Source organism: Macaca fascicularis, chromosome 4, assembly GCF_037993035.2.
Source record: "Macaca fascicularis isolate 582-1 chromosome 4, T2T-MFA8v1.1".
NCBI lineage: Eukaryota > Metazoa > Chordata > Mammalia > Primates > Cercopithecidae > Macaca > Macaca fascicularis.
In genome coordinates this window covers 33258603-33277503 of record NC_088378.1, presented here as the reverse complement: position 1 = coordinate 33277503, position 18901 = coordinate 33258603, and the positions used below count along the sequence as shown (strand labels likewise).

General features: G+C 37.2%; 1 protein-coding gene across 9 annotated transcripts in view; it reads right to left on the bottom strand.

Moving 5' to 3' along the window:
• LAMA2 (laminin subunit alpha 2) overlaps positions 1-18901 on the bottom strand; it is a 611630-nt gene that overhangs the window by 219876 nt on the left and 372853 nt on the right. For 5 of the 9 annotated variants that reach the window (XM_065543374.2, XM_065543379.2, XM_065543376.2 and 2 more), the window contains 4 exons: positions 16287-16373; positions 8932-9143; positions 5079-5185; positions 3731-3994 (listed from right to left, as the gene is read on the bottom strand). In XM_065543374.2, the coding sequence (XP_065399446.1) occupies positions 3731-3994; positions 5079-5185; positions 8932-9143; positions 16287-16373 (670 nt within the window). The remainder of the gene's footprint in view (positions 1-3730; positions 3995-5078; positions 5186-8931; positions 9144-16286; positions 16374-18901) is intronic. The other 4 variants (XM_065543380.2, XM_074037030.1, XM_065543381.2 and 1 more) reach the window with 2 other exon arrangements.

Genomic DNA, 18901 nt, shown 5'->3' with positions numbered 1-18901 from the left:
TTTTAAAAAATATAAAGCATGTCACATTATTATGATATTTTAATCTGGAAAATTAGTCTTGGTAATTACTTCTTTGTAAAGATAATTCTTATTGTGGAAAATTAGACTTAATCATTGTTTCTTGGTAAAAAAACAAATTTTGCCACTTAACGTGAGCCACCCAAAGAGAAGTGAATAAGCCTCATTATATATTTTAGATATTATTGTTAGTAGTTTTAAAAATGTTATAAAAATGAAATCAAACTGAAAATTAGACTTTTAAAATGACTGTAGCTAAGAATAGTTTTATTTTTAAAATGTAAAATGGGTTGACTGAGTTTGACAATCATTCTCATCTTTACATGTACTTTTGGTTTTATTTTTATTTCTAGTTCTAATTCAGATTGTGGTAAATGATTAAAGAAAAAAGCATGTAACAGTTCCAACAGATGACATGACTTTGAAATTAAATTCACCTATATAAAAAAAACTAACCATATAGTATTATTATTGGTAAAAAGAAATTCACGTAAAATTGTAGATACCCGGCTTAGAGAAACAATCAGAAATTGGAACAATTATTAAAGCAAAAGCATGCCTGTTACAATATTATTTATCATGGTGAATAACTATGCAGGCACTTAAATGTTCAATGTTAGAAAAATTGTTGAATAAATTAAATGATGACATCCACATTATAAAATAATATGCAATAATTAAAATCCTGTTTTGAAGCAGTTTTAATGATATAAATATGCTTAGGATATAGCATGAAATAGAAATTAAACAAAAATACGAAATTATATAAATGCTATGTAAATTTCAATTACATACCCATAATGACACACACACTACCCAGACACACAAACAGAAACAGAAATATATAGACAAAAAGACTAAACATGATATATTAAAACAGTATTGAAAAATATCTGAGTCATAGAATTGTATTCATCTTTATTTCAGAAATTATCTTCACTCATATATATATGCTGATATATGTACACACATATATATACACAGACATATATATATATAGACTTATATAATTACATCTATATATATGCAACACACTCATATTGATTTACACATTAAATGGGTGTGTGTACACCCCTTTAAATCAATCAAATATCAAATGAAATTCTAAATTATATCTATCATTTTAAAAATTCCAAAGTTGATCATGTAAGGAAATATACAAGAAGAAATGGCTCTACCTCACATTTCAAATATTTAAATAATGTAGTTTTAAAGGCTAAGTTGTAGCAAACTAAATACTACCAAATTTCAGTAATAAAATGTTTACAAATTTGTTCAAAAATTTATTTCAAAGGCTAAAGAAAACCCCACTAGTAAACAAACTTAAGGACCAGACATTCATAGTCAGTAATTGAAATTAATGAGGTAAAACAAATACAGGAGAGAGTGTCTGTCCAGACCCAGTGGGAAACTGGATGGGTTCCCATAAATGTGTCTCTCTCGGGGTAATAAGAACTAGCATTCACATACTGTGCTTCCTTTTTGAAAAGCACGATTCTAAACCCTTGACAAATCTAAACTCTTTACAAATATGTACTCATTTACTCCTCAGGACAACCCTGGCAGACAGTTGTCATTCTCACCACTTTTTTATTGAGTGGTGAAACTGAGGGACAGACAGGTTAAGTAAGTTGCCTAAGGTCATGAGCTAACCAACTGTGGAGTCAAGATTCCAGATCAGCTAGGTTGGCTCCGGAATTCGAGTTCTTAGCTCTCACACATACTGCCGCAGAGGAAGAAATAGTCTCAGGATAAAACCCTGCTTCATGCAATAGTACTGTAAGACATGTAGGGCTTGAATGAACGTTGATTTTCTGCTAAATTTATATTTTGGAGACATTTTAATCAGTTATTATCTTTTTTTATTGTAAATGTATGCATTTGTTTTTGAAAAAAATTATTTTAAAGATGTTTTCATTTAACAACACTAGTAATAATAATAGTAATCAGGTCTAACATTTACTAAAAACTCTCCATGCTCCTGCCTGATACACTGTTCTCACTGCTGCCTTGAGACACCTTGGAGGCGCCTCATCCGATCTACCTTCCAGACAACCTGCAGTGCAGAATTTCACTGAATGAAAGCCTCCAGTTTCTTGGCTTTTGGATCCACCAGAGGCGCTCTGTAATGGACTGAATGTTTATGTTCCCCCAAAATTCATATGTAGAAATCTTAACCCTCAAGGTGGTGGTATAGACAGGAGGTGCGGCCTTTGGGAGGTGATTAGGTCGTGAGGATGGAGCTCTCCTGAATGGGATCACTGCACTTATAAAAGAGGCCCCAGAGAGGTTCCTCCACCATGTGAGGTTCCATGGGGTAAATGACTGTCTAGAGAAAGAGGGCCCGCACTAGATAGGAAATCTGCTAGCGCCTGGATCTTGTACTTCCCAGCCTCCAGAACTGTGAGAAATGAATTTCCGTTGTTTACATGCCACTTAGTCTATGCTATGCTCTTATAGCACTCGGAATGAACTAAGATGAGCTTCCACAAGATTATCTTTCTCTCAGGCTGATTACAATAAGATACTAGAGTCTTCCTGACCAATTCAGGATTCCTTTAGTGGGTAAAATTTGCTTGGGTACATCCCACTGGCTTAGTCAAGAATTTAGGGTTTGACAAAATTCACCAAACGAGGCTTTTCCTACCCAGTGTTTCCTTCTATGTTTTCCTGGGAGTCAGAACCCCATTGCAGCAGCAGGCTATGCTCTCTCCCACTTCATGCTTCATTGGCCTTTCCCCCAGGAAATCTCTTGGCATTTGCTTCTTGGAGTATGTAAGCAGACATAAACTCTCTGAAGTGGATCTTACTACAGATGAAGAAGCTGAATTACAGAAAGATTCAACGAATTTATAGCTAGGAAGTAATGAGGCCGGGATTTGATCTAAGGCAGTCTGACATCAAAATTTGTTTTTTAAAAAATGTGTGATAATGAGCCAAGAAATAAAACCATGAGTTGTTTTTCACTTCTTCTTCTTTACCCTTTATTTCCCTCTCTCCTTCTATGCCATATCCTCAACTCCCTGCACGTCCTCACTCTATACTGGCAAGTTTTGTCTCCTGCTCTTCTGCAGCTCAGCCTGGGACCTCTTCTTCCCTCCCTCACTCTCTTCCTTCTTCCCCAGCATTTGTTTTGTTTTGTCCTGTGATAGGAGAACCACACTTTTGTAATTAGAAAAAACTTCCCCCATTTGGGGTACTTGTCCATTTATAGTGTGTGAAAATGTGTTTCTTGTGTTTGTCGTACACATAAGCACAATTGATGTTGAAATTAACAAAATTTTTACGGATGATAAAATACCAGATAAACGGGCTGAGTTTTCTTGGGCAAATCACTTTCTCTGCTAGATTTCCCTTCATTTGTTCATTCATAAAAGTTAGCTTTATCCAAAGGATGCCTGAAGTCCCTTCCATTTCTAAGATTATAGGTTCTCGCAAGTAGATTTTTATTTGATTTCTACATATTCATGGTTAATTGAAAGTTGGGTTAATTGAAAGTTTTATGACCCTATGAACTTGAATATGCTTTTTAAAGCATATGGATGGTTATTTTTAAAGGGGCAAGGGTTCAATTAGGAATTGTCTAATTTTTGCATTTGCAATTTGCACACTTAGCAATTGTTACTTGGTAAAATGCCACCAGGGAACTTCAGCCGCAGCACACAGAACACAGCATGCGGAGGCATGAGCCATGCAGTGCCTCTGGGATTACCGGAGCTGGGGCCCGATAGGCTCCCCGAGGGCACCCGCTGGAGCTGCCGATAGCCCACCTCTGAGGAGAACCCAGCACCCGTTGCGCTCTCCGCGGCTGCTCCTCCTGTTGGTGCACCTGCCTGCCGAGGTTGCACTGTTTCCCTACGAAGTCTGATTTACAGACACATCTTCCTGTAATATCACATTGCGGTGACACAGAGCCAACGGGATCGCAGTCACATAGCACACAGAATCGCTTCTCTGGATCCCACCACATATTGGGCTTTAAAAGCCAACCATAAAATACAATAAAAACAAAACAGAGCAATGATATTATTCAAGAGATAGAAGCAGATGATACTTTCAAACTTCCTACAGTAAGGCCAGCTTGACATAGGAGAAATGCTTGCTTCTGCTTAACTATCTTTATCACAAATACAATGCATTTCTGTCAAAGAGCTAGAGCAAATCTGTCCGCTCTCATGGAGGAATCTGAAGTTGCTTGCCATATTGAAAGCAGGGCAATCGGTATGTTCAGGGACTGAGAACAACATGCTCTATTTTAATTGAATATTTTGTTTTAGCAAAATAATGCATCTTAAAAAATACCTTGATTAGCTTCTCTACTGAAAACTTCTGTTAGGTACAGTTCTCACAGGAAGTAGCTTTTAAATGATGGAACTAGAAGAAGTTTGCTAAAAAGCAAAGGGAGTAACATTTTTGTTTTGTTTTGTGTTTTGAGACAGAGTCTCACTCGGTTGCGCAGGCTGGAGTGCAGTGGCACCATCTCGGCTCACTGCAACCTCTGCCACCCGGGTTCAAGTGATTCTTCTGCCTCAGATTCCCGAGTAGCTGGGATTACAGGTGCCTGCCACCACACCTGGCTAATTTCTGTAGTTTTTAGCAGAGACGGGGTTTCACCATCTTGGCCAGGCTGTTCTTGAACTCCTGACCTTGTGATCCACCTGCCTCGGCCTCCCGAAGTGCTGGGATTACAGGCGTGAGCCACCGCACCCGGCCCCGGGAGTAAAATTTTATTCTGCCAAAAATGTAAAGGCAAAAGAAAGAGTATCTCCACAGATTAAGATTAAATTTGCATGCTATTTGTTTCAGAAATGTCTGAATTAAAGCGAATATAATACACATTCACTGCCAAACAAAATGTTAGCTTAAGGTCAAATGGTAATGTACAATGAATTTTGTTCTAGTCTGAAAAAAACTTTTCACTGATCACAGTCATTTCACTTGTAGAATTAGATAATCCCAAACCTTCCTTTTAATATACGAAGGTATACAAAACATGTCATGAAAAGTCAGTGAACATTTGCAAAGAGAAAGTAACGTATGGGTCAGCCTCTACTCTTTACCTTGCATTTGTCACACCTCTGACCCTGCACGTTGGCTCTGCACTCACATTGTCCAGTTTGACTGTGGCAAATCTCAGAGAAAGAGCCATTGGCATTACAGCGACAGGCTGCAAAGAGAAGAGAAATCTGTGGTCAGGAAAACTTTCTAATAGTCTTAATAGGTTTGTTAAATAATAATATACCCCACATGGTAACATGGACACTTAAGTTCAGCAACAGAATGTTAAGTGCCCTGTTAGGCATTTAACCCTTATGACAATTCTACAAGCTGTAGACATAATTCACGTAAAGGCTTTAGCAACTTGTCTGGCCCATCATATGCCATTAAAATATTAATGTCATCATCATTATTCCAATTTTGAGCATGAAGACACTGAAATCGAAAGAAGCAATAGCTTATACAAGTCCATATGCCTGTTCTGTCATATAGGTGAGTCCAGAACGTAATGGGAACTTGGAGTTCTTGACTCAAGGTGTAATGCTGTTTTAGTTCTTTACAGATACCTCAGAGTAACACTTAAAATACTATTATCCCATTGTAAGTAATGCATACTGACTTTAGAACTAAAATAATTTTGAGGAATTATCAAAATTAATAGCACCCCTGGCATAATTTTAATGTTACTATTAATCTAGACAAATTTAGTTACTTTTTTTGATTTAATGATTTACTATGTGCCAGTTTTTGTGTTAAGTTTAAAAAAAGGTTTGAGGTGAAATATTTATGCCTTTTTTAAGATTCGAAAGTTTATAAGACAACAACAGCATCATTTCAAGTATCTTAAGACTATAGCATTATAGCATTTAAGAATCACTTTTATTTTACAGTTGATAGGCTATCTCCAAACATAGAAAATATATGTAGTTTAAGTAATCTTTTTTCTTTTTTGCTTTGTTATAAAGCTGTCTGAGGTTATTCTAAAATGTAGAATAAATCAGTCTAAAGCTCAAGTGGCCTTTTCACAAATAGAATAGTAATTCATTGTTTACCCTATATTTTTAATGGTACATATAATTGCATTTATACCAGAATAAAAATACAAGGAGGAGATGACATGGGAATTTAGGCTACTCATAGATGATTTTGTTAAATTTCTGAATACTTTGATTTGAACACAACTTAAAATTATGTTATAAACAGGTACTCTATCAGCCTATGCTAATATTTTATTCTCCTGGCTCTAGGTTCTCCTTTTAAAAAACAAACAAATAAACAAACAAAACAACTGCTCTTCTAAAAACTGCTTAATTTATCTTCCAGTAAAGTTTGTCTTCAGTGTCTGCCAAGTGGATACTAGAGTAACGGCCATTGAGAAACGGAAAGAGCCTATGGATAGTCTGTAGCTGAAATATAAGGAAAGGCTGAAAATTTTTCCTTTAAATATCCATTTTCATCTGATTTATCAAATTTGTATATACTTTTATTATTTTATGAAAGCTTCTTATGCGTATCATACACACATTTTAAAAACATCAAATTATTTAGACTTTAGAAGTCACGTCTTCTTAGAGTGTAAACTGCAAAATTAAATTTTACCATAAATATGATGGTAATTAATTAACGTTATCTTAAAAAAACAAAGCAATATAAAGTTTTGCTAAAGTGTCATTTCAATGGAAAAGTATGACACCAACAATATACACACATTTAAAATGCAAAATGTATTTCTTTGTAGTGGTGTACTTTTCTTGAACAAATCTATAGGTAACTAAAATAATGTATTTTCATGAACTTTCTTTCCTTGAGGTTTTACCACCCATGCATAGAAGTGATAATTGTATCCATGAAAAATTATAAAAATAAGTAACAAATGTGCTTCTTATAATTTTAATTGTGATTATATGGCAAAGAGCATTAAAAATTATAATCACATCTATACTCATGGCAAGTAGTATGAAAATTGGTAATGGTCAAAATGTTTTTATTCTCACATTCTTTTTTATGTTCTTAAGACTTCATGCCACAGATCCCTAGTTTACCATAATAAAATAAGTGGAATAATATCTCTAACTTTATGGGGGTGGGGGTTATTGGAAGACAGGATAAAATGTCAGTAAATGACTAACTTAGCCCTAGAATTCACTGGTGAACAATTGATATGCACAGCTACTATGAGCACTGCTACCAAAAACAGTTACCATGTGTGAGCATCTCCAGGACTCAGGAACTCACTGGATACCCTCTATGTGCCAAATCCTTTAGTCCCCACAGAAAATTCATGACCCTTTTTGTAGACTAGGAAACTGTGTCTCAAGGAGGTCAAATGTCTTGCTCAGGAGCACACAGCTAGAAAATGTAGACCCTAGATGATCTGTCGGAAAGGAAGAATTTCTTTCTTTTTTTTTTTTTTTTTTGAGACGGAGTCTCGCTCTGTTGCCCAGGCTGGAGTGGCCGGATCTCAGCTCACTGCAAGCTCCGCCTCCCGGGTTCACGCCATTCTCCTGCCTCAGCCTCCCAAGCAGCTGGGACTACAGGCGCTCGCCACCTCGCCCGGCTAGTTTTTTGTATTTTTTAGTAGAGACGGGGTTTCACCGTGTTAGCCAGGATGGTCTCGATCTCCTGACCTCGTGATCCGCCCATCTCGGCCTCCCAAAGTGCTGGGATTACAGGCTTGAGCCACCGCGCCCGGCCGGAAAGGAAGAATTTCTTAGGCTCCCTATGATTTTACACATTTATCAAGAATTCAGTGTTTAATAGGCACTTTGAGCCTGTTGGAAATTTTGCTTTAAAAAAAGATCAAAGTACAGGTTACATTAATAGGTGCCAGTTGGTACAGAGAGTGATCTGGTTTTGATTCAACAAATTATCATTATTAAATAACAAAGTTAGAACTCATCTTCTAAACCTGTGATGAAAGAGACACATCTGTTAATGAAATAGGGGACCCTACTGGGTCTTTAGTGCTTACAGTAGAGTTGATGATAGGCTACATTACAGTGGTTTCTATAATTCTGCATGTCCTGGGACCCACCTGAATAATTGGAAGGGCCTCTCACATAAACTGGACAGAAATGAATGGATAGGCTGGTCTCATAATCTACTGTGCTTAAACATTATGACAGTAGATGAAGCTGATGATGGCCAAGTGCTAACATTGGATTCACATTCTATTTGACCTTCTGCAACAAGATTCCCCTTCATATTATAATCCCACTGATATTAACGATTTGGAAATTCTATGTAGTATTAATATAGCTAAAAAAGTAAAGAGGGGAGAAATGTATTATACTAGTATGGATGAAGCCCTAGAGTAGCTAATTTTGTGGAAGGAAAACACTGAAAGAGCATTCTAGAAATAGTCCGTAAATTACTATTATGAAACTAAAATGAGGTTAATCATTCAACAATGACAAATGCCAATGTGTGAAAATATTGGCAGAATTTTACACCTATTACAAAATACGACACTGTAAGGTTAACATATGAAAGCATAACTGATAAACATCTTCCAATGGCTACCACTGAAATATCATGGGCAGAAAAATTTATTTCAGGCAAGTGATTAGAATTGAGATAAACAAAAAAAGGATACATGGGGTCTACCTGATGTGCAAATTCTTCTTTCCTGCCGTGGACATAAGTTCATTAAAAAAACTTCCGCATGTAAATAGAAACATGTTTATCATGTGGAAAACAGTGACGCTTCAATAACACAGCAATTTTCAAAGGATTTACTCTATTAGTTAGTACAAGGAAATGTTCTGGAATATGCAGACTCTGTATATTCTGCACATCTATCAACCATGTATTCCACATAATTTCCTACTCTTCAATCCACAGTCAAGAACTCATCAGCTACTTTGAAGTACAATACATCAATTCTGTCAGGGGCATCAATAGTTCAGGACTTACGCTGACAGTTCCTTGCATCAACTGCGTCTCCAAAATATCCATCAGCACAGAGCTCACAGTATCGGCCTGTTGTACCTGGTTTACATATCAGACAGGAGCCAGACAAGCTGTCACAGCTGCCAGGGATGGAGAAGTCAAGGTTGTCATTGCATTGGCATGGCTGACATGATCCTCCAGGTACAGAGGGTTGTCCAAAATAGCCTTCTGCACACCTAAGGCAAGAAATTTCATCAGTGAGCCTTTAGGGGGACCTCAGTTGGGGCAATGTTTACATATTTTTCATTCTTCCGTTCTCCCAGGATGATGGCTTTTCCTTTTAAGTGTTCCTTTTCTCAAACGCAAAGTGATTAAAAAAATGTTTTTCTACGACTGCAGTGTAGATACAAGATGAAATCCTGCCAGCCCACTAGTAATTAGATTTCAGCCCGAAAAAAAAATATATATAATCTTGTCACTGGCACTGAAGACGAGACCAAAGCATAATAAGAATCTGCTGCTGGCATTCTGGAGGAATCCAGATCCATGCTGGAAAGCCTTTGTAGTGCAACACATCATGTGTCTCTACTCCAGTTGGTTATTTTCTCTACAACTATGTAAGGTTCACATTTTTTGTTGTTGTTGCAGCCAGAACTTGTTATGAGGAAACAGGCTCACAAGGAAATTCAGTAATAAGAGTTCAGAATTTATTAACTAGAAACTGTGACTCAGAAGATTCTTATTAATTGGGTGGGGGATGTGGGTATATCTGAATTAATAATCTATTTGTATGTATTTGCATATGAATTCAGAGGCAGATTTTCATTGAAGGCTTTACTAAAGGGAAGTTTGAGAAAGCATGCCTACATATTATGGGAATATGCCATAAGGTGATACTGAACTGTGCCTGCCAACTCTATCAGCAAATCCAGGTTCTTTCTTTCTTTCTCTCTTTCCTTCTTTCTTTCTTTCTCTGTTCTTCTTTCTCTCTCTCTTTCTCTCTTTCTTTCTTACCAAAAACTATCTACATATTATTGGAAAAACCAAAGTTTGTTTATAGGGCATGGCAGAGAAGATTTTTAAAAAATTATTGCAGCAAATTTTCTCTGACCTAAATGTTATGTTTTAAAATGCAACTTACTGCTACAGGCATGCAGAAATGTCCTTATAGGCAGCGCCTATTTATATTCTGCTCTCTCTTCTCTTTCAATGACATTTGCTCACGCTTTATACTAAGCCACACTTGCCAAAGGAGAAACAAAACAGGGCATCTGAATCTCATGGTCAGGCTAGCTCTGTTATTTTTGCCATCTTATGAAGATAAAGTCTTTTGCAGCAAGTGTCAAAATTGAAGGGGATCAAAAACAATGTGGGAGAATATAATTTTCTCAGTAGTACACTACTTTTATGCTCATCTACTCACAAATATGCAGTCATTGTTTAGAGAAAGGCTCTCTCCCATTTGAAATAAAAATGGTTTAAATCCAGTACATTATGTTGAGAGTACTTTAACAAATCACAATTCTGGGGCAGAGTCATTAATTTGGTGCAGATACACTGACTATTCTTAGTTTTCTAGAAAACGTATAGATTCTTAGGTACTATAATTCATAGATTTGATCTTTTATCATAATTTTGTAAATGAAATTACTTATATTCACAAAAGATTTTATCCATTTATGAGTTGTATAAATACTGCTTAGAAGAATACTGCCAACCACAAATATAATTGTTCATTAATTCTCTATTATAAAATATGTAATAAAATTTGAGTGCATAAAATTCCCCCAAAATCCCTTCAGGAGAGACATTTGATAAAGATAAGAAGAAGATTCTTTTGAATTTTAACCTGATTCTTCTTGCCTTATTTAATATTCAGAGCTTATGATCACATCCACGTATATTCACATCTCATTTTGTTTACCAGTAAGAGAGTCACTTTGTGCCACTGGAATAAGTATATACAATGATCATTATCACAGCAAACGAAAACCTATTATTTTCAGCTCACTTTCCTCAAGATGACTTATTGCCCTTCAGAGAGATGGCTTTATATAACGAGATCTGGGAATTTTTCTTAACTTAGATAGCAATTAATAAGACTGAAATTCTCCATAATAAAAAAAACTCATTTCAGGAAGAAGATAACTACAATTAAATAGAATAACTAAAGAAGTATCTGTCTTTTTTTTTTTTCTTGCAGGACATGTAAGGAAAATTTGTGAATATACATGATAGAAAAATCATATGCCATGTTACTGAAAGTGGGACTATTTTCTGCAACACTTCAGCACATTACTGGTGTATGGGTGTGTGTTTCTATACAGAGAACAGTATTAGAGATTTCTGAAGATGTTCCATTCGGAATTAAAAAGTAATTTGAGGGTCAGAGAATATAATGCTGCTAATCATATAACTTTTATTAATAAAAATAATGTGTTAGAGTCTGATCAAGTTGGATTCACCTAATTAAAATCAGTTTAAATCACAGTCCTTTGGTTTTTCACTCCACCAAAAATAATTGCAATGTGAAATGTCAAGCCCCCTCATTTTCATATGCAAGGCAGAATGAGTGCATTTTAAAAAATAGTTTATTGAATGCCTTGCTAGAAACGGACATCTTGACATAACAAAGGCATTGTTCCTTTCCATATCTGTTACCTTTTTCAAATCAAATTGCAATATTTTGAAAAAGGACCATTTAAATGTAAATAAGACTCCAGATAACACATGCAGTTATTTGTTACTCTTGCTGCTATTGATAATTTAGGAACAATGTTAGAGGGAGGGAGGTAGAGAAGAAGAGAGAGAGGGAGAGGTAGAAAAAGAGCGGACGTGCAGAGAAGCAACAATGAGAAGAAAGCAACCGCACTGATGAGACTTTTATCTCATTCTGCACCATCATTTTTTCAGCAACTTTTGGCTAAAATCATGGTCTACATTTCTATTATCTATACACTGAAAACAATGAAACAATATAATGCTAGCTTAATCTAGCCAAGCAAATGAGAAAAGCTCTTGTTTCTCCCACCCCATTCAAAAAAAAAAAAAAAAAAATCAGCTGAGCACTTTTACATGGTACTAATATAAAGAAGGTACCGTCTTATACTACAGTCCATGGAGAATGAACACACATTTTAAAATGTAGCAGTAGAACAACTGGAGATATGCAAATGCTATTATGGCAGCACAGAAAAGGGCAACCAACTCAGATTAGGCCTAATCAAGGACATTTTCAGGATGATAGTGCTGACTTTTGGGAGCTGAACAGGGATTAGTTAGCCTCGGGCGGAGGAGTGAAAGGGCTGCAATCCTCCAGGCAGAGGGAACGGTATTGGCAAAGGCACAGAAGAGGGTGGCTGCTGTATAAAGGGGTGTGGCTGTAATGCTGTGTTCTTACTTCCTCCCATTTGACACAATCAGCAAAAGACTGAGGGTGTTTGCCTGCTCAAATGGTGCCTTTTGCAAGTTGGAAGAAAGTGTTCTCTCTAGACACATGCAGAAAAAGTAAAGAGACAGTGGACACAGCTAGACACCCAGGGACTTCATGGAAAAGAAGAGGGCAGACTGGATTTAAGCCCTCAATCTTCCCCTTCCCTGAGGGTCTTTGTGCAGTGTACAAACTGCACAACCACAAATGAGTGGCCTCTTGACACCTCAGTTGGAGTCGCAGTTTTGCTAACGGCACTAGTAAGTCCCATGCTCTGCATTCAGGACCCAAAGGCACAAGGAGACTCAGAAATGAGTAGAAGGTCTCAAGAGCATAGTGATCAAAGGGGTGATTAGACTTGATTCCAATTCAGACATTCTGAAGCAGACAAAAACTAAACCGGATTTTGGAACTGAAGTTTAAGAAACAGAAAGGAATTTCTTCGATACCTGATATGAATCTTGAGGATAAAACTGTAGTTGAATTTTCAAAATATTAAGCAATTGGATTTAAATACCTTCCATATTTTCAGTGGCAACTGTGAAATTAGTCCTGGCTTTTGACCCCTCTCCCCTCACTAGGGAGGAGTTGTTAAAAATTTGCCAGCTGGGGAGTGGGGAGGGCTTAAGAAGTCTATGTATCCCATTAGGTTTCATGTTGTCCTATAGAACCCACCAGGTAAACTTGCCACAGTCTTTTTGAAATGCCTTCTCCATAATGTATGACAGGTTGCTGAGGTTATAGACTTATTCTGAAAGTATCAGGCAGGTATCCTCAGCATTTAACTCACTTTTAGCTCAATATTCTTTTTAATTGCTCTTGATGCTCTAAGGCTTACTTAATCCCTTTTAGCCCTTCAAGATACTGTCTCTTTGTTAATTTTTTTCTCCTCTTGTCCAGATGATAAAAGTCTAGAATCTTAGCAAAGGTGCCACGATGAATACCTTCTCCCCTCACTCTCTGACTCTTCTTTTCCCTTTGTTTAAAACATCCCCAGCAAAGCAGTGATACCTCAAAAACAGTGGTGTTTTGGCCATCAGTGAATGTTTTCCAAGCTGTAACTAGTGTTCTACTTGTGACAGAATACCAGTCCATGTTTGGTTGTATCTTGTTTGGCCACTCTCCTGTTCACTGCTTTTCTTCACCCCCTCCATTCAAGAAGCAAGGCCATCTTGCGCTACATGTCTGAGAGAAGGGATTTGACAGGGCAGAAGGCAGAGACATAGGAATCTTCCAGACTCCAAGCTCTGAAAGCCACCAGTTCCATGAATGTAGCTCATCCTCTTCCAAATAGAAAATGGGATGGAGTTGGAAAATGATGATGGTAGAGATGCTGGTGGGTCTTAGCGTGGAATGAAATAAGCTAAATGATTCCTGTGCCCCCAAGAATGGAATGAAAGTAGTTGGGAGGCTTTCTAGACCTGAAAGGAAAGGTAATGAGGAGGACAGGAAAAAAGGGATAGGTCAGCAGAAACATGCTTGGGTGAAATGCTCAGCACTGGCTGGCCCTACCATATGTCCCCTTGCTCAACACATACTCACAGACATTATACCCTCCCTTCTACCCTTGCATAACAAGGCCTTTGGTACTAGCTAAGCTTAATAGAACTTTGATTCAAGCTTGGAGAGAGGAGAAGAAAACAACTTGAAAGGGGCTCAGATTATGTTTCTAAGCCCTCACAGGTCCCACATATAGAGAAAGGGGTCTCAAAATATACATTAAATTGTGATAAAGACTATAAAGTTATAACTGTTGTCCCACCTGAGCTGTAGTCTGAGACATATTCCTGCTATATAGTTAAAGCAGAGAGTTTATGGCCACATAAGTTTAGGAAATGCTGAGCTAAACAAATTGAACAGATTTCTTCATTACACACTGTAGGACATGCCAGAACTTTTAACATGCAAATGGATGCTTCCCAAACTTATGTGATCACAGAATTCTTTATTCCAGGAACATCTACAATTTGGGAAATGTTGCTTTAGTTTTTAAATTCTGGTCTTATTTAGATGATGTGCATAAGCTGATCACACAAATCATTTACAGAATGGTTTTGATTACAAGATTTTCAATGCAACCAGTATCTCCTCCTTACCCTGACCCTTATCTTCCCTCTCTTCTACTTCAACAGGCACATCTCAAACAAAAAAATGTTTCCCTCATATTTTAGATCTATCTAAGGGGTTCTTTTGACTCACATAAATACAATGAAATTATAAATCTTAAATATTCCTGGAAAACCCTAACCTAAATTCTGGCTAGAAAAATATGGTATCAGTTGTGGAAAAACTTGAGCTGGAGATAAGCTATGCCATTCATTACACTGCATATGCATGTTGCCATCTTCTGAATCAGATTAATACAGATTTTAGACAGGAAATCATGCTTTCTGTCAGGTATTTCGTTCCTTGGTGATTTTTGCTATTCAAATAGAATTCTCTGAAGAATACATGCAACCATCCTCACTTGCATTAAAGAAAGATGTGAGGTGCTGAGGGCAAGGATGGGAAAATGCATATATTTATATCCAATGTCTAGCCCTTTACCCAGCACATGGTAGTTGCTAAACAGATGTTTGTTAAGTAAAATGTGGGGTTTTAAATTATAGATGGTTCAGAAACTATTGTCTAACATGTATAGGGAGTATAGTACATAAAGCAGAGCAATATAAATATATCAGAGATTATGCTCACCTAGATAAGTGGATTTAATAGCCTTGTATGACAGAGCAGCTGTCATTTTCCAGTTGCTAAAAAAAGGCTGCCTGTAGTGAACTGGGGAGTTTAAGCACTTGATGTAAATCTGTCTTGGCAATGATATGTTCTCCTATTATAGTAAGTAATATGCACATGCCTTTCTTTAAACACACACACAGACACACACACAATTAAAGATATCTAGTTTCTTGATTGCAAATAAACGCTGCTTGTTTCATTTTTTTTTTCTTACATTCCTAATTTACAGATGCTTCCATACTCACAAATAGTACTTGTTGCTGCTAGGAACTGTCACTGGCAGTTTGTCCACAGACTGCTAGTCGCTAGCTAAATTCTCTGTGGGTGATAGGCTCCTGCTTCATTAATTTTATGCATCCTGGTTGAAACAGGGGTGATAGCTGCCAAGATGACAGGAAAAGACGGGCAAAAACAGCCCTCTTCAGGGTTAGCCTCAGTGATGATGAGTGAAAGCAGGTCACTTCCTCTGCACCCCGCCCTCCCAGGAAGGGTAGCAGCGTGGACATTTCCAGTGCTGAAACCAGAGGGAGGTTTTTGTGTTTGGCAATGATGTCAAGGGGGAAGTTTGTATCATTTTTATGCTGAGGCTGAATATATAGAAGAATTATTTCTTCAAAAACATTTCAGGAGGAAATATAATCACACAAATCACATAAAATAATACTCTTGTGTCCACTGCAAAGTAACCCAGTAAAATCAACAGGAATTAAAATACTGCTTTAGGAGTAATTAGAAGAAGATACAAATCATGATAATAAATTACATTTTGTTTCTATTTTCAAGTATATTTAAAGTAAATTATGAACCACTTGGTGAACTATGAACTATGCATTCAAGCTACATTTTAAGGACAAAAAGCTAATTATGAAAAATAAATGGTGCCGACAGAGACAGCAAGATAAATTTTAAAGTGCATGACTTTCCACTTGAGCAATACTTTCTACAAAGATTGTAGGTTAATACTTAACCTTTAAGATTAAAACATTAATCAGATATTCTCTGAGTGAATGAAGATTTATGAAGCAATTTCTGAAAAATAAATAAATTACAAAAATATAATGCATTTGTTTGACAAGTGTGTTGAGAAACTTTATTTCACCTCATTGAGTGTGGCCATTTTTCTCCAAAGGATGATGCAAAGGATGATTGTATCTGTGGTTTTATAACTCCCAAGGTAGAAATCATTTTGCAAGACAGTGCAGCACACGCTTACCTCTCACAGCGTGGTCCTGTGTACCCGACAGGGCATCCATCACAGATCAATCCAAGACTCCGATCTAAATGGCACGTTGGGCTAAAGCTACGTTGATATTGTTGTGGAAAACAGGGACAAGGAAGAAACACATACACAAAGTCATTAGCAGCATTTTCTCATTTCTCTCTCCACTACTGCTCTGACAAAAGAGTACAGACTGGTCATTCTCGCCCCAGAGATGGAGATTAGGGTCTGGCCAATGGAGGATGAAATGACATCGCTGTTTCTGCAGACGTGAATATAGCCCAGTGGAGAGCAGTATCCCTGTGACATGTTATTAACTGACTTCCGACTGCTCTGGGTCGTGATCATCAGTAACAAGTGGAAATGTAGAGCTGCTTTTTAGAAATTCCTCCAGGCCTGGCACATATGCAGCCTCACATATTTTCTTCTCTAGCCAAATCCCTCTGACTTTGAAGCAGCCTGAAGAAATTTGTTAGAGATTTTGGAAATCTCAGTATGTGGCAGTGATGGTGGCAGTTCTTCCTTCTTCAGCTGCTGCCATAGTGGGGCATGCCTGTGTGCAGGCTGTGGCATGTGCTTCCTTGCAGGTATGCCCTCACACCTCAGGAAAGCTTTCAGAAGAGATCAAGCGTGCATATTCTACCTAAACTTATCATAAACCTCAACAAACAAAAGCAACCTTGCCATCTCATACCTTCTGGCATGTTTCAAAGTTCACTTCTCTCTTTGCACATATTTCTAATTTGGGTCTGAAGTAATAGAGCTGAACACCAGATGAAGAACCAGCAGAGAACTCAGGTGCTAGCTTTAGCCTTCAACAACATGTTTCACTCCAGTCATGCTTCTTTGCCTTGTGAGAGGCACCTCTCATACACGAACCCCTACCCCAAGATTGACACATGGTAATGCGGTTCTTGACTGGCTCTCTGAAGGGCCATCAACCATTTTGAATTCTGTAAGGTCTGCTGTGCTACCGTTTCAAAGGGAAATGCCCTCAATTAATCTTTCTCTTATTATGTTTTCCCTAAGTAGATTTATTTTCTATTATATATGACAGGGCAATTCAATACAGGCTTGCTTGATGGCTAAATGAATTAAAGAAAGAACAACAAATTAAACATTGCAAGTCCTGATTTCATCCTGCTCCTGACACTTGAATTACTTTGAAATACTTTCTTAACTTCGGTGCAGATCAGATCATGAACACTATTTCTGAATGGTATTTCTCTGGCTTAACTCTGGGTAGTTGTGCAAAGATTTAATAGTTCTTCTCTTTTTTGGGATGCTAGCAAGATATTAGGACCAGGTAAGTCTATGTTTTAAACATTTCAGCTCAGGTGGAAAGTCTAAATGAATCTCTTGGGTCAAGGAGATAAAACCTGGTCTGGGATGCTTTGAATTTATAAATATTATCTAGATCAAAGATTCCACATTAAGGAGTTATAGTAGCTGTCATGAACAGCAGACAAGACATACCCAGCGTGTGCACTGCGAGTAAAGAAACTCCTTTTATAAAGCATCCTGTACTTTACTACACATGATCCAAAGACAGTTTACTATGGGTGATTTTCTTGACAGGATTGTGATTGCATTGAAGATGCGCAGGTTAAAATACCCCCTCTATAGGACTACACTGATTGAAAGAAAACGGTACCAATTATTTTTTATAATCCTACATCAGTTTATCATAACTCGTGTCAATGGTTGTTGACAAAGCTTCCGAAAATTTTAAAAATATTTTATTTTATTTGAGACAGAGTCTTGCTCTGTTGCCCAGGCTGGAATGCAGTGGTGCGATCTTGACTCACTGAAACCTCTGCCTCCTGGGTTCAAGCGATTCTTCTGTCTTACCCTCCTGAGTAGCTGGTATTACATGCGGGTGCTACCACACCTGGCTAATTTTTGTATTTTTAGTAGAAATGGGGTCTCACCATATTGGCCAGGCTGGTCTTGAACTCCTGACCTCAAGTGATCCACCTGCGTTGGCCCCCCAAAGTGCTAGGATTACAGGCATGAGTCACTGCACCCTACATTTTAAACCTATTCATAAAATAGATTTCAAATTATTAAATGCATTCACATGTCAGTTAAAACCAACATAAGTAAAGTAAAAGGTGTTCACTGACAAAAATCAACACTTTTTCAAGAAAAAAATTAAGCAATAAGAATATGTTAGATTTGACTAGCTCCTTACCGTTCAGCATACATTTACAATTTTACCACATTTTCACAAAATCCTATGAATTGGTTGGGGCAGGCACAGTTTTTCTTAACCAAAGTCATATACAAAATTTCCAGGAGAATTTAGTATGGGATCTAGGACTTCAGATTCTTAAGGTGATATTCTCTTCTTCCTATAACCAACTGTCATTGAAACCTACTGGTAAGAATTAAGTAAGTTTAGGTTTCTAGTAATGTAGATACTTGACATAATGCATCCAAATAAAACTTTCTCATAAAATATATCTGTATTTGTGCTTTGATAGTCTTTCAACAACATAAACCGAAGATTCACTCTCTTATTGCTGTAATTGCAGTTACAGCTATGGCAGAAGATGGCATTCAACAACAAAAATAAAATTAGAATGAGAAATAAACATGCACAGTAA